The sequence below is a fragment of the Neodiprion virginianus genome, chromosome 2 (genome assembly GCF_021901495.1).
Source record: "Neodiprion virginianus isolate iyNeoVirg1 chromosome 2, iyNeoVirg1.1, whole genome shotgun sequence".
In the NCBI taxonomy this organism is placed as follows: domain Eukaryota; kingdom Metazoa; phylum Arthropoda; class Insecta; order Hymenoptera; family Diprionidae; genus Neodiprion; species Neodiprion virginianus.
In genome coordinates, this window is record NC_060878.1 from 19,797,254 (window position 1) to 19,819,703 (window position 22,450).

The 22,450-nt window shown below is 39.8% G+C and overlaps 1 protein-coding gene across 1 annotated transcript in view; it reads left to right on the forward strand.

Moving 5' to 3' along the window:
• LOC124299125 (sodium-dependent neutral amino acid transporter B(0)AT3) overlaps positions 1–22,450 on the forward strand; it is a 521,903-nt gene that overhangs the window by 96,015 nt on the left and 403,438 nt on the right. The window contains exons 2-8 of the mRNA XM_046752087.1: positions 13,275–13,301; positions 13,386–14,220; positions 14,438–15,494; positions 16,568–16,865; positions 16,935–17,130; positions 17,740–17,855; positions 20,240–20,347. Coding sequence (XP_046608043.1) covers positions 16,680–16,865; positions 16,935–17,130; positions 17,740–17,855; positions 20,240–20,347 — 606 coding nt within the window. The 5' untranslated portion in view covers positions 13,275–13,301; positions 13,386–14,220; positions 14,438–15,494; positions 16,568–16,679. The remainder of the gene's footprint in view (positions 1–13,274; positions 13,302–13,385; positions 14,221–14,437; positions 15,495–16,567; positions 16,866–16,934; positions 17,131–17,739; positions 17,856–20,239; positions 20,348–22,450) is intronic.

The following is a 22,450-nucleotide window of genomic DNA, read 5'->3' on the forward strand; positions in this document are numbered from 1 at the left end:
CGTCAGTATTTCTTTCTACACGTAATATATACTGTGACATGGATTTTTCCCGCTCCTCGGTCACTCGGAGAAAATGACCGAGAACTTACCGCGTGCACAATAATTTGGCGTCCACGATGTACCCTGGATCTAAAACAATATCGCGAAGTTGTGTTGGGCGCCTGGCGTGATTAACACGCCTCGAAATCATTAATGCGCTATTCCTCGGGCATATGCTCGATAGCTCAGTACCGCGGAGAGGGGAGGGGTAATTTTTGGAGAGAGAGAGAGAGAGGGAGAGAGACACTCGAAATACACACGCTATTTAACAAAAGTAAAATAAAATCTTATATTTCTCAATAGCGGTGATACAAAACAAAAAATGTAATCCAAAAATCGCTCATCGCGAGCCTAAATTTAAACAGAAAATTACACGTAACCTACTCTATTTCTTACTCTAATGAGCTCGCGGCTCCCTAACTAAAACGTCACTCAACGATCACAAAATCCTCATACGCAATTCTCAATTTGCAAATTCGCCATTTGTTCTCCATGGCGGATATTGCTCGAAACGAAACTAAAACTAATTATTCGACGGTGCGCCGTCGGGCTACCGAACAGACGGCGTCCTCAATCTCACTCGAGATCTCACCCGACTCGGAGTTTCGACGCTACCGCGAGCTGCCCTAAATCTAAACGAATCCGTAAACGTTACTATATTTTAAACGCAACCAAACTCAATGCTCAAACTTCTCGTCTCAACTGCTGCTCAACGCAACGGCAATTTCGACTATACATCACCTCAACTCGACTAAACACTATTTTAACTAAACGACAACTTAACTAAGCGCAAGCACCACTACATTTAACTTTAACTAAACACAAGCTCAAGGTAACGCAACTCAATCTACATTATCTTAACTAACGGGTACGGAACTCAATGCAGGCGCAACTAAGCGTAACCTAAACTATACGCAATAGCAACGCATCCGAAATCAAATCTTTTCAAAATCCTCCAAAACGTTACCCGCTAATCCGAGCACTCCAATTCGGCACTTCCCGACCTACTCGAGAGGTGACACTTAAAAAAAAACGATAACGCGGCTCGACCCGGTACAGCAAAATTCGGCTATACTTGATTTCACTAACGAAAAAGACTCAACTAAAACCCGTGACTCTACTCAACTTTCTCAGGAACTCAAAATTTACTCTACTCCAACACGCGTACTCAGGCTACGGTCATCAAGCAAAAGAATCGGCAAAAGAATTTCGAGTACTTCTCTACAACGCAAATCCAAAACGACTATCCGGTACTCGGCAAGCCTTTTCGCAATTATGCTCGAAATTCAATCGCGGGGATAGAAGCAGCGCTTACCTTCTACATCCTTGCAACCCCCTTTGCATTCTCCTCGCAATTTTTGGGCGACTCCATTACTTCGCGAAACTCCCTAACACGTGACTACTTATCACGACCGCCAGAACTAGAGTGGTTTCAAAAACCTACTACCTGCCGCAACACGGATCTCGATACGCCATCCCACACGTGACGTCATACACACAAGAATACGCAATAATCGATCCGTCATCGATTTCGTCGATCGCGCAACTCGACGCGCACCTTCAATGGCATCGCTGCGCAGAATTTAAAGCTAGGTCGCAATCTCGTCCTCCGCGCAGCTCCATGACGTCTTGGCGGTGAGCGTGGTGCTCCCTCGTCGCTAGTCGGTCCGTCGCAAGTTCGCTGGTCAATTGTTGGCGGGGTGAAGGGGAAGAGGCTGCGGCGCGCCGGCCGCCAGCGGGAATCGCGTTCGCCTTGGATTCCCGCGATGCGGGGATCTGCGTCGGCTCCCCCTCCGCAGCCTCGACATCCTTCCTTCGAAATTGTCGCTAGTCCGCCACTTCGCAATTTCCTCGAATTCGGTGTCGACTTCTTGCCTGATGCCGTTGTAGCTCGAAAAATAAAAAAAACAAAACAAAAAAAAAAACCTGAAATACCTTACGCTATTCGCTAAGGTGTCCCCTCTCGTAGTTTCGGATGCGTGACTCTAGTCCTGGCGCTCTTTTGCAAAAACTTCGCGACTCAATTTCGGAAATTCCTAAATTTTGGTTCCGCCCAGGGTTCAAGGAGCCCCTTGTAACGGGCATGAAAAATGCCACGTTACAATACATATTTTGGGTTTTAACTACATTATAGACAGTCTTCAACTAGGGAATTAAACCTTCGAATGTATCTCTGTCGGCAACAGTTGAATCAGAATGTTGGAGACATGTACGGTGGCTGGCGATGTAACCCTCCATTTGCGTATTCTCAGACAGTTTATCCCACATCTCACTAATAGAGTTTGATGCGAACGTAAGGATGAATTCCTTTCGGTAAATTGGCAATATTTCCAGCCCTCATTTTCTTTAAACCGCCCAATTCGTTGTATAGCCAGAACAATTTCGCGAGAGGCCCAGTGCACTCGTTCACAGACCACCGCTGAACATTTTTGAAAGCACAGTTGTATCCTATGCAAACGTATTCGTGATAATCGTCGCGACAACCCGCCACTTCCTTATATTGCACAAGAACTCTAATTTATTATATTCAACCCCAAGATATTTCAGGCCTAATTCATCTGCAGGTATCATCTTACGGATTTCGTCGAATTGATCCACCTCTCGTTCTATATAAGTTACAATTTTTGGTAGTAGGAAGATTTTGAATTGTTTGTTAAGCGCAGGCAGAATACTCGAACCGTACTTAGTGTTGATGCGTCTTACTCGTTATACTGCTCCCCAACTTCCAGATCTGCCATCCGCCTGCTTGGTAGAGTCTCTACGTGACTAACGAGGTTCATTTTGTTGAGATCGATCATGTTCGATAAAAATTTCACAAATTTTACACACGAGGGATATGGAAGTTCCCGACAAAAAGCCTATGAGAATAGTATGGCTTGTGTAACCCCAGAACTCATGACTGGGGTCCGAACCGCCCTACATGAACTTTGATCTACGCTCAGCGCCGATATCGCTATGCGGTTTTCAGTCTTCAAATTAGTTCTTCAGTTACTAAATGTAAATGAAATTAGATTTCTCGTACGCCATCATCTTCCTTATAAATAAAAGAAGAAAACCATACATGAGAAAGTCTGTTTGTCTGCATAGGATCGGTTCTATGATCAAGTAAGGCCTGGGGTTCGTTTGGACACCAATCTTACGTTTGTAGATAGAAAAATAAAGTCATGAGTTGTACGGTATATAAGATCGCGATTTATATACCAACCACACCCTCCCCCATAATAAATTCTTACCATTGTACATTCACGTTTTATATTTGAAATATCTTGCCGTTATTTCTAAACACTATGTTTATTCAAGTTATCCTAATCGTATTCCCCCACCCTTCGCTGTCATGACTTATATATGTAGTGCTTTCTCTGAATGAAAATATACATATATGAGGTAAACAATTTGCGGAAAAGTTTATGGATCATCAGCATTTCTAGCCCACTTAATTATTATTTACGGTTATTAATAATGTATCCAAGGTATCTCACTATTATTTTGAAACGATATATTCCCCTAATATTTCGTCCCAACACCACCCCATCATCCTGATGCACCATTTTGCCCCGCCATCTTGCCCCTGCTACCACGTCATCCACACGTCGTCTTGCTCCACTACATTGCTGTTAATATGCGTTAGGTTAAGTTAGACTAGGTAAGTTTACGTTCCCACAGACGGGCAGCTGTCAACAATCGGCGGACGCAGAGCTGTGTGTATCAGAGCCAAGAAGGGTGAACGATTCGCGGAAACCCTTGCTGCACTCAGAGGGACCATACTAGCAGAAAAGCTCGACCAAACGGGCATAGCAAGGCTGCCGCCTCAGAGGATGTCATTGCCATGATCCGTACGGAAGAATAGGCGGGGTAACTGGTGCGGCAGACCATGGCAGCATGCGAAAGGAATGCAGAGGTGCCAGTTCCAAGGATGAAGAAAATACACATAAGGGGCCTGCACGACCCAAGGACGGACGAGGAGGTCATCGAAGCGCTTAGTAAATACGCGGAAACACGCAGTATAAAAATAGTGTTCAAGATACAGGTCAGACCAGGGACGCCAACAATATGTGCCGAAATGCCAACGCGTGCAGCAGCAGCGTGCGTGGGGGACGGCACGATGCAGATCGGCCGGGCCAGGCGCCAAACAAGGGAGTTCGTGGACGTCAGCGAGTATTTCCGCTGCGATTCCAGGGAGCATCGTATGGTGGACTGCCAGCTGAAGGACGGCGAACAGGCGTGCTACCTACACAGTACTCCGGAACACATAGATAAGCTGTGCCCAAAGCGGGGTGAGGCAAATGGACGCAGAAGAATGCCAGGAGGTGGAAGGGAAGAAGGAGGCGGGGCAAACAGCCGCCAGCAACGGACCTACCACTGAACAGAATAACGCCCGACGTGCACGCGACAGCGCAGGACAGGCATGGCTAGAACTGCAGCGCACAGCCTCCTATATTCGAGCGGGGCGCGCAGGTGCAGATACAGCGGCACAAAATTGTCAGCTCAGACAAAAATCGTAGGCCAATTATGGCAGACAAAGGCAATCAGACGAACGAGACCAGAATACTCGAAGAAGCGAGAAGGAGCACACTCACTGCGCCACTGTGTAGCTGAATCGGTGCCCGGAATCTTCCCCCCCCCCCCCCCCCCCCCCTACAAGAGAAGCTTGGACGCAATGGGTGGAAACGAGGGAGCAAAATGAAACGGCAAAGATGGAAAAAGCACCGGAAAACAAGACGACATCAATGCTATCGGACCAGGAGCCATGAATGCGAATTCCGAACCAAATCAACAGGTGGCACAAGAGGAGGTGCGAGCACGCGGTCCTTGTCAGCCACCCGGAAAGGCAGTACACCGAGATGGTAGCAAGCGCCCAAGATGTCTCGACGAACGCGCCTGTGAGCGGCGTTTTTGAAATACGCAAAACCAGGGCCGGGGCGATGTTCCTCCAAGTCGGTAGACTGGAGGATGCCGACACCTGGGCTAGGAAACTACAAGTAGCCATGGGGGTGGGACGCCAAAGTGGTAAAACTATCGGACACGGAAACATTAAAAATAAGGAGACTGGATGCCGTGGCCACCGGATAGGAACTAGTAGCAGCAGTTGGGGTGGCAACGGGAAGATCGGAAATTGAGGACCCGGTACATGTTGTCTCGATGTACAAATACCCTTGGGAAGAGAAAGCGGCCATAGTCAGGGTTACGTCAAAAACGAAGAAAGCCCTCATTGAAAGCCTCAAAAACATGCAACAACGACATCAGCAGCAGCAGCAGCAGCACCAACACCAACAACAACGACAACAACAACAGCAACGACGATGACAACGACAACAACAACAGCTACAACAATAACCACAACCGCAGCAAACACTACTGCCGGAAGTGAGGCCGCAGTCACCGCGAAAAAGAAGCAAAGCCTCAAAAACTACAGCGCAGAAGTAGCAGCGCCAACGGTGGGGGGACGAAGCCGAGGAAAAACAGGAAAGGGAGACAGCGACAGTGGGAGACCGAGGCAGGATATCGTACATTCGAACTGGTGGTTGCTCGACCATCAGAAAGGGCGGACGGGGAAGACAACAGCTACGGGGACAGCATGGAGATGGGGACGGAGATGGATGGCTGTATTGAGTGCCTGGACAAGCTGCAGGGCGCCAAAATGGGTAATCCATTCTACCCGTAACGTCAGCAGGCAGCAATTCCGAACAATGGCAAGGAGGAGGCCCGGAACAGCAACCCTGCTCATTATGCCTAGCCTCCGACACCAACATTGACAACGGCGTAGCGGAGGGCACGCCACCAACCATCACATCAAGAGTGTAAGGCGCCCCAGGGGGGACGCGGGCAACAGCATCAACGAAATCCAGATCACTCTGAACAACTCACGCAAGGCATACAACCTACTACTCGGATGATATATATGTAGTGTTTTAACTAGACTTACTGCTGATTGCAAATATTTTTGCATTAACTTTTATATATTTGCCTGTTTTGCTATGTTTTTAGCGCAGAACAGGAACTGCCTTAATCTCTCGTTGTGATTCAGGAAAGACAGTCCAATTAATGTCTTTATGCGCACAGGCTACCCACCACACCAGGGCACGTACTTTTTTCCACGACCCATTACGTAACTTTTAATTTGAAGTCCAGCAATTCGAGAATATTACTGACACTGATATTGTGATCGATGCTTGCACCGATTGTTTACATGGCGGATACAAGTGTACCGGAGCCTAGAGTAAAAGAGCCCGAATGCCTGTAGGAAAAGTATTATAAACGTGGACCCTTAAAGTGGTGAAAATTTGGGTTCGAAATGCAGCCACGGGAAGCGCTAGTGCTGCTAAGATAGGGGACGGGTTTGCGTATATACGACCGTGATTTACACGTCATTCTTGGCTTTTCGTCTTCGCACGTATAAACAAGTTTTTCAAAGATTTTTTTATTGTGATAAAAATCAGCGTCGTAAGGTGTAGTGAGTGATTGCCCCACATTATATCTAAGCAGGTGAGAGAATGGTATTTTTTAAATACATATGCTATTTTCAATACTTTATTAAATTGTAATTTACGGATTGAATAAAACGAACATGAAAGTGAGGTTAAAATTCGTATATTGTCATGTGTAATCACAAATTTCATTTTCAGTTTATTTCTGGTACCGGAGTGCACAATGGGGAAATATTATTTTTACCCAGGCTGCCGAACTGAGTGAGATGCCAGCAGAACAAACTGCGAGCGCTTAGGACGATGGCAGCTGTCTGTCTTCAAGGTACCAAAGGTAAATCTCCGGTCACAATTTTTTCTCTTTGTTAATTGAGTCAACGCATATAATTTGTTTACGAAATATTAGGTTATTGCATACCAATTTTTGATGATCGAAAAAATATGTTTGTTCAATGACTTGGCGTATATAAAATTTTGACCCGCTTTGTTTTTACCTGTATCTTCATAATAATTACAATAAAATTTTTGCTGTCTGTAAAATATGCAACAACGTCGGAGCGAAGTCCTTGGACAGTGTCTAATTTTGGGTCGAATCGGAAAGGGTGAGGGTCGGAGCCTGGTCGAATTCGGGTGGAATGCTCCATATAAATTATTCACCGAGGAAACATCAGTTTCATCGCGTCGGCTTGAAGAACAATTGAGTTCGTCGGGCCATCCGGAGCTGGACAATTTATGATAATGCGTTAATTGTCGAAGGCTGCGATGAAAATTTCGCTCTCGGATGAACTTCGATAGGTAAAAATCGATTTATTTTCACAGTTCCGCAGTTTATCGCATTAATCATATTATTTATTGTTAAAAAATGTTTGTTTGGTTGTTTGAAATGTTTATGTTTCCTATCTGTACGAAAAAACACATTCCTATTGTGCAGTAAATAATAATGTTAATCTGTGTGAAAAAGCACATTCCTATTATGCACTAAATAATAAATATTCGCACTTTTTTTTGTTGTTTTTAATTCGTTTGGATTTGACCCGTATTGTATAAAATAGTACATTACGATACGAGTGCGCAAAGTCGGTCGTTCCCGCAAGAGCGAAGCGAGTATCGTATACTATTTTTCCTATTAAGTTGCGCAAAGTTCGACCACTACAATTATTTTGAATAATTGGAACGTATAGAACGGTGGCGTTGGGGCGCTGGGACAGGGGGGGTCGCTGGGGCGAAGCCCCCCCGCCCCAAAAAAACAAATTATAGAACTGTTATAAATTTATTAATTTAAGAAAAATCTGATTTATTTATTATTTTCAATTATTATTAATATTTATCGTAACGTTACAATTTACAAAATGAAACGGTATATTTTTTAATGACTCTGATGTGGTTATATCTATAACATTTTTAATGGTTTTTTCGTGTCTCGCTATCCGTATCACTTTGTATATTATTCATAGTTATTCCCTCCCACTTTACTTGTTCTTTCTGAAGAGCTGATGCAAAGTGACTGATACTTTGACGTTCGTTGTCCGTATTAAGAAAACGGTAGAATACAAAACACAGAACGCACGTTTTGACAGGTTCATTCCAGACGACAAAGATGTAAACAAACCGGCGCGCTGAGCTGAGAGCTGAGCGCCGGTTTGTTTACATCTTTAAAACGTGCGTTCTGTGTTTTGTATTCTGCCGTTTTCTTAATACGGACAACGAACGTCAAAGTATCGCTCGCACATGTTGATGCGAAGAGAGTGCCGCAGAGATGGCGCGCGCGTATATACCTTGGAATCGCTCGTATACTCTTATACATTCCCGCACGCTCACCGCATTCCCGCACGCTCAGCTACATCCCCGTTCGCTCAGTTGCATTCCCGCACGCTCTTGTCAACGTGTGGAAAGTGGTACTTTGTGAACGCAAATGCATGCGCAAAATCGAACCTTGCGCACGATAATAGGAAAATAATGTTTATTAATAAATATTTCTAGGGTGTAGGTCAACTCGACTTTGAATTATTCCCAAAAATATTATCTAGTTAACAAATGCATGATGACAGAATTAATCGACAAACGAACAATTTACTGTTTTTCTCATCTGTTTACGTATAACTGCGCTACGAATATGAATATTCTCTTCTCTGTCTTTTCTCATTCCGTCTCTGTCATCCTGTCTTGGGTACAGCAACGCCGGCGAGTATTTCAGTAAAAATGTTCACTGCTTTCATAGCCCAAGTCCGCAATACAGCGTTCGGGCTCCTTTACTCTAGGCTCCATGCAAATGTGTTATGACGGAGGCAGCCATATTAAAAGTGTCCAACTGGCGGTTCTTTGGTATACTACGTAACTATTTGATATCTCAATACTCCAAAAATATCGTTAGTTGTAAATTGAATAAGTCAGACCCAGAAAAATAATTTCGCGAACAATAGTACTTTTGGTGGCTGCCAGTTAAGTAGGTGTTTTTAGGGCAAGGATAATAATTTCATTACTCAAGCCGTAAAAAATTTACAGGTGCGTCCCATACGACACTATTTTCCGGCACAGCATGAAAAATAACTTGAATGCAAATTGAGATTCGAGCGTCGACCCGCGCAACAGGAGTCGGAACTGTCGTATAAAGTATCTTTATACTTTATAAACTGTAAACAGCGCGTAGAAACTGCCGCCTAAAGACTTTATAAAACAGTTCCGAAATTATCATAGCTATATTACGGATCGCACTTTACGGATCAAAAACGGGCGTCAAAAAGTGACTTTTTTATGCCTGTGCAAGAAAAACAAAAAAAAAAAAACAATAATATATCACTTATTATAAAATAACGCGAAACGTTATTAATTAACTCAGATAGTTACTTGAGACATGCTGTTGACACAAGCCGTCTGTGTTTAACGTAACGTAGCGTAAGCTGTGTATTATTATGGTATGTGCAGAACTTAGAGAAAACTTCAAGAAATACAAATTTCATAACATCTCTTTGTCAATATAACATTCGGTCCAGGTGAATTGCAAATAAAAACGTCGAAACAATTCTTGGACGAAATTAGTAAAAGGAGAAAAATTGACAGATTTAGGAGTTTCCAAACAAATGTAGAACCACATGTGAGACCTTTACGCATACCCGGAACGGGTAAGTATTTTTGATTGTGACTTTTTCAGGTAAATAAAACTGAACAATCAGGATATTTGCATTGAATGACAATGGATAGGTTCTTGGTACTTCATTATCAAATTTTTTTGAATGTATAGGCACATACTGAATGAATATCATCGAAAAAAAAAACGAGCATAGAAGACTCGAGCAAAATGTCCAACATCACATTAATGTGGGAGTACATGACAGATATGAACATCAGTAAGCCAATAAAGAATTATTTTCAACTTTGATTGAAGCAATCATTCTTCAATGTCATTCTCAGTTTTTCTGCGAAAAATCTTGACATCTAATTTCTTGTTACACAGGAAATGTAGCGGAAGGGGTGTAAGTACATCTTGGTGAAGATGAAGACAGTGAGGTAGACCCGTTTGCGAATATTCAAGATTGGAATTAAAACAGAAGTCATAATTCCAGTTCTTCAAAAGATGAAAAACATAGTAACGATGAAAGTAGTGATGAAGAAATTAACGATGAAGATAGTGAAAAATGCGAAAAAGATAACGAAGCAGGTATCGATAGGGTAAATGAAGATAATCAACCGTTATATCAAGCAGCTCCAATAACAGTTACCGATAGCATGTTGTTTATTTTGACAATATCATATTGAGTCACAGACATGATTGCGGCTATCAATCTCTCTTGCTTAAATGAGGACTTGAAAAAATACCTTATAAAATTTCGACAATATTTTTCTCTCGGCGAGGTGACGGTTGAGAAGCATTATTCAAAGTATAAACACTTTAAAGGCCGATCTTATGCCTGTAAACCAGTTAAATAATAAATAAATAAATAAATTATTACTGTGCTATTTTTGTACGTGAACTAAAAAATGCTGAGAATGTCTGTCCATCTTATCCTCAGAAAAAATTCATTTTTTGTCGAACTACCTTTCTCAATCAATTAAAGCAGATGTATAAGTGAGACGAATCTTGCAATTGCTTGCAACATCAATTTTGAAGTCCAGCACAGCAAGCGAGTAGTTTATCTGATCTGTATGACGGAATTGTATGTAAAGCATGGATGAATAACGGGTTTCTCGCAGATCAGTGTACCCGTGTTCAAATCATTGAAAATGAGCATTTATCAGTTATAATTACGTATCAATGAACTAGCATTCACGGAAAAAAAGTTAGAGAAAATACTTTACTTGCTGGGATGTGGTACGGTGATAGAAATTAAGCCGACTATGAATCTATTTCAGCACACTTTTTATTGATTTTCAAAGAATTGCTTCCAGTATTAAAATACATATGGCTAGAGAGAATGTCACATTAAATGTAAAAGTTATCATGCCAATGGGGACTTGCAATTTACCTGCTAAATGCGAATGTTTGAATTTTGTACAATTCAACCGCAATTATGGCTGGCCGATTTGTTTGTGCAAAGGCAATAACGTTGCATTACCATCAAGTGGTATTGTACATGCATACATTGTGTGTGACAATGAAAAATTGTTGAGAACATGGCAAGACGCCTTAAGATATACAGACACATCACCGATGGACCAGCAATGGGTGTAAAAGGCCTCAGCACTCTTTCAATAATAATGCCGGATTTCATGAAATGCGTGGCTGTCGATCGAATGCGTTGTGTTGGTGGTGTTGATAAAAAATTACTGTCTTAGATATTTGACGTTAATTGTAACTACTGTCCATATCCATTTTCGTTATATCGTCTCATCAATATTGTCTATGAAATATTAAAAACAATTACGCCTGCCAAATTTGTGCACCGTATGCCGCCTACTGTATTCGATTTAGTCCAATTGAAAGCTTTAGAGATAAAAATGTGGTTCTTTTACTATTCCATTCCCATTTTGCATGGTGTACTTCAACAAAATTATTTTAAACACAACGTCTTATTATAGTAATAGCATTTTCGATTCTTAAATTCAATATAATAACACCCCATATGATCGCAGTTGCTCGCTACTTATTACATAAATTTGTCACAGAATTTCCAGTACTATATGATATGAAATTCAATTCGATTGATGTTCATCAATTATTGCATTTACCGGATTGCGTGGAAAATCTTGTTCCACTGTGGGCATATACCTGCTACGAATACGAAAATATAAATGGCTAATTATTATAAATTTATTCACTGAACGTCTCATATCGGTGCCCAGGTGACATAATCATGAGATTATTTTGTAAGAATGATGAGATTGATAGAACAGTTGCCACATGGCAATGTTCGTGATTTTTGATGGAAATGAATACGTCGAACAAAATTACTAGAAGAGGTGTAAGGGAAGCTCTTGTACCTTGGCACTTGGGAGAGCATTTTAGTTTCGTTATGTGGTTAAGAATTCGGAAAAACCTTAAGGTACTTCTCATAATGTCCGAGAAATGTCACCTCCTACAGTTTACCCAAAATGAGTAATTTCGTTAGCCATGAATCAAGGTAAGTTTGAAAATTGAGAGGCCGAGTAAATGATAACTACTATCTTTTCTTTCAAATTACAGTCTGTTTGAAATAAGAGGTTGACTCGGATGGTTCGGGTCTGTGGCCAAACCTCAGTCTGTGAGAATAAGAGATATATTGTCAAGAGAATTATAATAACTGACATACGATAATACAATTAATGCAATTGGAAGAGTAAGAGTGGTGTTATAACGTAGCGTGAGTAGGTCGGTATTGGAAGAATCTGAAAAGTAAAGAAACAGTGTTAGTTCGTTGTTGTTTGAGGGGGTTCGTCTAGAGATGTGGACACAAGTTGGTTATTTTCGAATGTAAGTAGACAATATCCAGACTTCAAGGAAATAGTACACATGAAATGATCTCAAGAAGGTTGCATGAACTAGGTGCCTTGTATGAGTGCACGAACTAGGTGCAGGAAAGGATCTCAAGAAGGTTGCACGAACTAGGTGCCTTGGATGAGTGCACGAACTAGGTGCAGGAAATGATCTCAGGAAGGTTGCACGAACTAGGTGCCTTGGATGAGTGCACGAACTAGGTGCAGGAAATGATCTCAGGAAGATTGCACGGACGAGGTGCCTTGACGACAGTACCCAAACCAGGTCGGCTAGAAAAAACAATGCACGAACTCGTTGCGATAAAGTAACAGAGGGTACTCACATCAGTGTCAATCTGTGATTCAACCAAAATATGGGGTCTTGTAACTCTCGATGCTGAACAAACTCGGCGGTGGTCAGACTAGAAGTGAGCGCCTCTCCGCGGTGGCGCTTTTATAAGAAGTGGTTGGTCGTATCATGGAGCGTTCAGCAGTCGTTCGGTGACGTCACAATTCTGGGAATAGCGACTGACAGATTATCTGCTCCCTTGCAGAATTATACTCTTAGGTGCTCATTCGCTCATTGTAGGCGAAAGTCAATTCGACAGCGTAAATCCATTCATACAGAAAGTTACTAGTCCAATCACAAGAAAAGAAAACATGTAACTAAGGTTTTTCAAACACACTCATTAACTTTAGTTTTTTAGTCCACCTGCTTATCACAATTTGTAATCCAGTTTATTATGAATAATATCCATGTATAAGGCTTTCTTAGAAACTAACCAACAAGTCGTATACTATCGTTACAGTATTTGAGCACTATGCTTGTACCTTGGAACAACTTTTGTATTGTAACTTGAGAAAACCTGAATTGTGTCATGAATACACGAATGGCCCTAATATCTTTGATTTATTTTGCTTTTTCAGATGGTAAGAAGAAAAGGACAAAATAAAGTGGGCTATAGTCTCCAAAAAAATCTTATATATCTGCTATGGATTTAGTTCTAAATCAGGGATATAGTATTAGATTGGTTGCAGAAATCAGGAATGTCCCAAGGTTGGCGCTATCGTGGCTGCTAGCACAGCATAAAAAATCAGGCACCAAGGAATTCGTGTACTACAACAGATCAATTAGTACAAATAAAGTGTTTTCGGCAGAAGAAGAGAAGACCCTTGGGGATTACATCGACTACGCGGCAAAAAAAATTTCGGATTAACAGTGGAGGAGGTAAAAAAACTAGCTTACGAGTTTGCGAAGGCTAAGACATGGGATGACATAAGACATAAATATGCAAAGACATGGGATGTCACTGAACCCGCAGGAAAATCGTGGTAATATAATTTTATTTAAAAAAATAAACTCTGTTTAAGAAAATCGCTGGCCACGAGCATGTCATGTTCTTTTTGCTTCAACAAACACAATGTTGGTGTCTTTTTTGAGAAATTCAATACAGTCTACACTCGAGAATCGTTCACTGCTGATCGAATTATCAACTTAGACGGAACAGAAATTTCTACAGTACACGGTCCAACAAAGGTTGTTGCTTCGAAGGGTTCAAACAACTAAGCAGTGTTACCTATGGCGAAAGAGTAATCTTGACAACAGTGATAGCTGTGGATGCAATGGGTTCTTCTATTCCACCTAACTATCTGCCTTGATGATAATCCCAGCCTTTGACGATAGGAGTACCGATTGTATTTCCTTACATGTATTTATCGGCGGAGCCCGAGAGAGTTGAAAATTCTTTGGAGTGGAGAATTTCGCTAACACAGCCTGTTTTTGATCTTTTGGAATATCGACCCTAATAACGTTGGCCCAGGCTTCTGACAGAGGAGTGAACAGGTCCGAGCCCGGTGCACTGTCCGTCTGATTGTGAGTTTGACCAATGAATCTACTCGCTATCTCATTCGATAGATCTTCCATTTGTGGATCCTTTTTCGGGCTGGCCGAGCAGTCGGTCTGTAGAGGCCTCTGATCACCAATTAACGGCAATTCGGGATTCTGAATATCATATAAGAAAACAGAATATGTAACAAATCTAATTGGCTTGTAGATAACTATACACGAGATTTTAGCTTCAGAATTTCAGGCGAGACGTGAGCCTCGACTTTACCCAATGAGGTGTCGTACCTCTCGAGTGACGATCAACACCATCATTTGGTAAACTGTCTCGAACTCAACTTTTCGAGTGGGGCGAGTTCCTCGAACGGGAATCGCAATGCTCGGTATAAGACTCTCTGCATGAGCGCAAGCGGATTCGAGACGAGCGAAAATGGCGATGGTGTCGTCCATGGCGAGCTCGCTAACGAGAATATGAGCGGCGTCTCTGATGGGGAACGGAAACGTGAGCTGTCCTGGCGGGGGCAATTACTACCCGAGCAAGAGTCCGAGCACCTCGAGGGGCTTCTGGAACCTGAATGTCCTCGACGTTGACGGAGATAACCTTGTCCGTACCCCGAACGCTACCGCTTCAGCTCCGAAACTTCACTTTGTAAACACTTTAACGCTTCTATAAGCATCTTCTCGGTCGGCCGAATCGGCGTCGACGAGGTTCCGTGATTCATCGGATCGTCGGACATCCCAGCGGGATTAAAAAGACGAACGAAGGAATAAAGCGTGTGGTTACGTTCGCAGAGCAAAACGTAATGAACTACATGGAGGAATGACGGAGCTGTTGCCATTGAGGGCGCAAATTTCGTTTCTTTAAATTTGCTGTAGTATGATGAAGCAACTGGCGTTACTACAAGATGATCTCAGAGGACGAGATAACGTAGTGCAATTTAGTTTTGTTTACAAACATTATAAAACTGACTCACATCCAATGTGGCCGATAAAACTTATATTCTAAAGAACTATTCACTGAATTCACAAAATAGTTATTAATTATTTGGAATAAAGAATTCACGAAAGATATTTTATGATTCTTTTGACATTTCCATTAATTCAAATCTTTATTTACATCATCTGAGTTATCCTTTTTCTCCGATAAGACAGTTTCTGCTGATTGTACCTATATCTCATGAGACGAATGTTTCCCAAAAAAATTGCATTATTTAATAAGCATAGACATTTTACGATGGAAGTGAATTTAGTGACTGATGCCAGAATTGATGAAATTTCAGCAGCAAATGAACATATTCTTTGAGGTACTAGTGGAAAGCCGATATAATACCCCATATTCCTTGAAGAATTTTTACACGATTTCCATAGGCTTAATGAACAAATCTAGACTAGAATAAATCAAATCCTTTGAAACCAAAAGTCGTGAGAATTTTTTAAAAAGATCGGAAAAGTACAAAAAAAGGTCAAACTTGACACAATTTTGTATTCTGCTCTTCGCTTAACGGTTTCTTGACACAATTAAGTTTTTACGAGTAAGCCGGGATATGGAAGACATGTAGAAATTTGGATTCACTTCAATTTCAACTCTTTAGAGGAGAAATCATTTTCATAATACAAAAACAGCCAAAACCGTTGAAAAAAGACCTTTAATCGAATTGAGCAATCACTAAAAATTGATTGTTTACGTCCTCCTTGCGGCTGTGGCATTCATTTTGCATCTCCAAACTTTCGAAAGGCATGCGTGAAAAAAATTGGAAGAACAAGATCTGAAATTCTAAATTCACAACAACGAAATCAACAGCAGGTAAAACTTTTGGAAAATTGTCGAATCTTGTCGAATGTTTCTCTGTAAATTTCTGAAGCTACCGAAACCAAATATAATATCTAGAATCGCAAATTCATACTTTGTGCTCAGCGACTTCTACAAACTGTAAAATATTAATTTTGGTACCGATCCAACATTTTTTAAAATCCCCTCTGCCAATATTTGGAACCACCATTTCGAATTTTGCATTGCTGATGCCGTGTTTAGGTTTAATGATCTCGAAAACCTCTATCACGGAAGCAACAAATCAAATACAATTACTTACAATTAGTTTCACACACTGGTTGCATAAAAATCTCATCTTCGCCACACAGTGAAAAGGTTGAAGCATAAAGCTTACGAGTTAAGGGAATTTGAAATATTGTTTCAGAGTAAGAGAAATAATATTAGATTTTAAAAGGTTCGGGATACGAATGTGCTAAAATTGTTATTGGTAATTCTTGTAAGGCCAAATCCGGCTAGAAAAATAGTTACCGTTTCAATGAGAGTTAAAAAAGAAGTGCTCACTTTTTTCTGGACCGTAATAATCTCTTAGGTATTTGTATCTTCTAGAGTCTGCAAGTACTTGCTGATCCATGGTTTGATATCCTAACGAGTCTCACGCACTCGGTGGAAACGAAGCGCAAACGAAATTGGAACGCGTCAAACAAGACACAACTCCAAGATGGCAAACACGGCTCACCTCGTGTGTCGACAGAGTTCACGCGATCTGAAGCCGCAGAAGAGCGTAGACAGGTTGGAGATGAAGGAGATGCGAAGCCGACTTGTCGTCGAGAATCAAAAGAGCAGCTCCGCCATGAGTTATGGGGCTACAAACGCGGGCTTTGACGACTCCAGCCCAAACACAAAGGTAAGACAATCGGTCACTAGGTTTCAAAGACTATTTATGGTCTTCATGTTTATCTCATACCATTTCCAGAACAAGTTGAGTGACGAAGGTGGGGGCAGTAAGCTGGGCAGCACTGAAGTTAAAGCCATTTTCCGACCGGAAGCTGGGGAAGATGAGCGAGAAAATTGGGACAGCAAACTCACGTTTTTACTTGCAACCGTCGGCTACGCTGTGGGGCTTGGAAATGTTTGGCGGTTTCCATATCTGGCCCAAAAAAATGGAGGAGGTGCGAATTTGATGTGACAAGATCAAGTAATTTGTGTGATTGGAAGCGAGACCTATCTGATGGAAAATTTTCTCGGAAAGTTTAATGATAAGCTCTCTTTAAAATTCGGATGCCGAGCATGAATTAACCTCAGAATTTGAATAACTGGAAAGACATTTCACAGAATTTGAGGGAGTTTTCTATAGTTAAAAAATATCATAAATTTCTTTTGCTGATTTTTAAAGTATCGAAAAGACTGTTCTCATCGACCAGCAACGTGTTTTAGCAAGAGAGTCAACTGTTTAAAAGAAAAAAAAGGAACTGTGAAAAAAAAACACCTGGTGCGAAAATTATTTTTTTAAATAAATTTATTTTCATAAAAATTCCATATTTTTTAAATAACAAGTTCCCAGTGGATTCGACTAAACAGTTCTTAGCCGGAGTTCGTAACAGTGATTTCGTCCATTTTTAAAAAAAAATTATGCCGATCTTCTTCTCTTTAGACTTTTTTAGACAGTTATTCATAGCCATTCAAAGAAATTGTTTTCACTCAAAAATTTTTTGTACTATTCAATATTATCGTGCTGATGTCGCATTTAAAATATTGTAAAACTGATGTTTCTGATACAGGGGCCTTTCTGATCCCCTACTTTGTGATGCTCGCGATTGAGGGCATTCCGATATTCTATCTAGAGCTGGCGATCGGGCAGCGTCTGCGGAAAGGAGCCATTGGAGTTTGGAATCAGGTTAATCGACTTTTTCGTATCACGTATCCTGCACGATTTTCTATTTATGTTTTTTTACTGTCAAGGCTGATCGGTAATCATTTAACGTAAAGACAGTAAATTGTTATCATATTACAAATTATTATCAGTAAATTGAGGCCTCATAATCTACGTGAAATAGTATCAGCCGATATTGAGTTTTGGATTTCCTAACACTTCTTTAATCATAAATTGACAGTCCTGAAAAGATTCATGTACAAGATTTTGCTGGATCCCGGATGAAATACTCTTGGAAAAAAAACCATGGAAGAAATACTCATCGAAAAAGTACCCCCGGAAAAAATATTCCTCGGAAAAAATACCCCTGCATTCTGCCGTGTTCAAAGAAAATTGCGAACTTATTAAGCGTGCGGCTCGGCACTCGTGACATGCTGAGAACATAATTTTTTTATTTGTTTTCATAGTTTATATATAGAGAGCATAATTATCTGTTTTATTTTTCTAGTTTATATAGCTAAATAAGCTGCATATTCCATATTCTTCGCAATGAAATATATTCTTTTTTGATTTGGATTTTATGACCATGGTGTGTTGATTGAATAAATGAATTTCGTCGGAGATTGTCGGTGGTTGAATATTTATTTAATACTACGTTTCTGCCGGGCACGGATGGCTATATTCAGGCTACAAAATAAAAAAAAAGAAAAATATTAGTGTATAATTTCTCCCTTATACTGGGCTTGTTTGTCAGAAACCGAAATACGGTGGTCCTGTTCTTAATATTATATTTTAAGTTGTATCACAAGGTTGTAAATAACTATAAAAAAAAATATAAAATTAATAGCTAAGCTCGTTGATTAATTGAATGTGGATCGAGATCGAGCAAATGTGTTTGTAAATTTGAAGTTGCAGAGAATGATTACGGTAGGCGAAGTATTAAGATACCAACATAAATTCCAGGTGTTGAACAATTTTTTCTCAAAGGTTTGGTAAAACATTGATTCGTTTGGATTGAGATTACATTACAAAAATTTGCGATAACCTTTGGACTAGATGTTCTTAATTCGCCATTTTCTCAAAACTTAAAACAAAAACTCCAAATATGGATCAAATTAATGCCGTATACAAAATAAACTGTAACGATTGCCCACAAATATACATCGGACAATCGTCACAACACCTCTTCTTATCCAATCACATAGCCAAGATCTATACTCTCGATACCCGATTAAAATCGCACTTCCGAAAAAGAAGACACTTCCTCACATAATGGCGATTTAAGAACATCTAGTCCAAAGGTTGTCGCAAATTTTTGTAAGTACTGTCAATCCAAATGTATCAATGTTTTAACAAAGCTTCGAGAAAAAATTGTTCAACACCTGGAATTTATGTTAGTATCTTAATACTTTGTCTATCGTAAACATTCTCTGCAACTTCAAATTTACAAACACAAGTGCTCGATTTCGATCCATGATCAATTAATCGACGAGCTTAGCTATTAATTTTATAATTTTTCTTACAGTTGTTTACAACCCTGTGATACAACATATAATGTAATATTAAGAATAGGACCACCTTATTTCGGTTTCTGATAAACAAGCCCAGGTTCAGAGAGAAGTTATACACTACTATTTTTCTTTTTCCTTTTTTATAATTCTGTAGCCTGAAGATGGCCGGCTGTGTCCAACAGAAACATAGTAATAAATAAATATTCAATCACTGACCATCTCCGACGAAATTCATTTATTCTATATTCTTTTTTGAAAGAATAGTTATATTCTTTGGAAAATGTCTACCGGAAAAAAATATAGTTATTAATATTTGAAGAACGATGTGAAACCACAAAACTCGGTAGTTGTTGCCCAGAAAGCAGGCCGAACTTATTCTAACCTTCAGGCTGCGACAGTCACCTTCCGAGTTTTCCGTGCAGGATGGTGTGATGTGCTTTCGATTATACCCGTGTCATCTGGAGACCGGACTCCCAGTGGTATATTTTTTCCGGGAGTTATTTGATCCAGCGGATATTTTTTCTGGTGGTATTTTTTCGGGTCATATTTCCGCCTCCCGATTTTGTTAATTTATAGATCATAAACAAAATTTGCGATACAATTTCTAAGCTGATGAAATTTCAGGTGAATATGTGCTAGAAAAACAAAATTCAATAAGTGCCTATTATGGATTCTTTGATCTCATCGCTAGGGGATGTGTAAACAAATCAAATTTAATTGCACAAGAAAGCCACAGTATTTCGTGAATAATCATACAAGATACTTCAAATATATGATTTATGCTACAGTTCTTTGTATTGCCTATTTCCTTAGTCGTATACAGTTGCAAATTTGAATGACGTTACAATTTACTTTTTGATTTTTTCAACAATTTTAAGTGATAACTGGGTGTTTTAGGTATCTCCATACTTGGCTGGTATCGGTGTAAGCAGTGCGGTGGTTTCGTTCAACGTCGCACTTTACTACAATACTATCATTGCCTGGTGTCTGTTTTATTTAGCACAGGTAATGCAAAGATTCTCAATTCTACACATTGAACATTCACATAGAATATCAATGTTTATCATTGATGTATATCAATTAATACACTTCCATTCTGGAACCTAAATTTTCTTGACCATTGTGATATATGTCTATGTAGTTACTTGAAAAAAAACTTGGGTGTTTAATGTTTTTAACGTATTGGTCCAGGTCAGGGCTAATGTTGGGCTCTTTCACCTCTGAATTGAATTATAGAACATGATAGGGAAATAAAAATAAAAATAAAACCCTGTGATATGAGCCGATCAGAGTAGGATGGAATTCGCTGTACAACGGAAACTCATTCACACATTGATGGTAAAAGTTTGCGATTTTTACTGAAAGGCAGCTGGAACAACCAAAAAAGTTACATCGAAATTATATATAAGTGATTGAAAAATTCAGGTACACCGTAAGGTTGATAGTGAAAATTGAGCGATATAAAAAACTGCGCGCTGACCTGAGGGTATGGCCATGTTGTTGACCTGAAATGAAGTGAATATTTCAGAGTGCAATTTTTACTATACATTTTGAGTCAATAGAATGCGATAAATAAGACTCACACCAAAACTTGAGGATATGTTATTTGTAACGTTTCTCAGGTTGAATGGTAGGATTGTTACAATTGGGGAAGATCAAGCAGACAGTAATATGTGTCCGTTACTATTTCAAAGATCAAAAAGATGATAGGTTGAGAACAGATTTTAACTCAATATTAATGATTTGTTATAATACTCATATGATAATTGTTAAAAGTCTCTACGTCAATACAAGATTTATCACGGCTCACAATATTACCCATATCTATAATTAGTGATCCCATATAGGTAGATAACCTGTACAGTATTTTCGTAGTATTGTAATTTATGTGGCGGTCGGAGTGCAATATGTTAAGTAAGCAATTGCAAGGGCAATAATTTGCAATTCCTTTTATGCTCAACTAACCGAGTAATAAGGCTGCCCCAGTTCAAACAAACGGATCTTATTGGCTGTGTTATATTGTTTGTCCGATTCCAAAGCATCCTTGCCGTCAACATGTATACAGGCAAGATCTTTACAATATTTTCCGCAAACTAGATTCCACAACATCTAATAGTTAGTCAGAGATTTCATTGAACCTCATACGAAAGATTCAGTCATACTTGATATTATTCGAAAAATCGATCAAGGCGCCGTCATTGTTCTTCACATCAGTTTAAGATAATTTTAAGTTTATCTTTGTCAGTTTTCTCAACTATGTTATATTATGTTGCATAAAACCTCCTTCCAGATAGAAATTACCGTATTAGAGAGAGATTTCGGTGGAAAAACAGTCCAGTTTTTTTGGATCAATTGCATTGAAATTTTGACCATTTATTTGCAAGCCTAAAACTAGAATCTGATCCAAAATTCAATTTAATAAGTGAAGTAGCTCCAAAGTTATGCATTTTTCTTCTAAGATTTCTTCCAAACGTTCCTTGCGCATTAGGTTTCATCGTAGATGGTTGAAAGTGCTTTTGGAAACATTTAATGCCATAGACTAAGAATTGTTGCAGGAAATTTTTGATTAGTGTTTTCTAAGGCATTGAAACTATTACCTCAATTGTTCAAAAACATGTTTTTTTGCTACAAATGTTCGTGTATTGTACGCTGGGAAAGGAGTTATACCCTCACGGACAATACCCCAACTTGGATGTAAATTCGTATTCCCAACTCATAGATAATACTAATTTCCCATAAGAAAAAAGTTAGGGGTACGAATTTACGCCCAAGTTGGGGTTTTTTTTCCGTGAGGATATTCACCGTAGCTGAAATTCACTGTACCAATTTCAAGATAAGAATGCCTAAGAATATATCTGCCAAAGGGTAAAATGATTAGATGAAACCTAATGCGCAAAGAATTTTTGGAATACCTGAAAATATAGTTCTGAGGTAAATGCGATTAAATGAACTCAGTTTCATGACCTTCTCAGAAGTAAATATGCCGTGTGAACAGAATGAGTTATTTACTGTAGAGATAAAACACTTTGACTTGGTTGACTTGAAGGTTGATTTAGACCATACAAAATTGGGTTAAAAGGAAAAAAAATCATGGTTTTGTTAATTCCA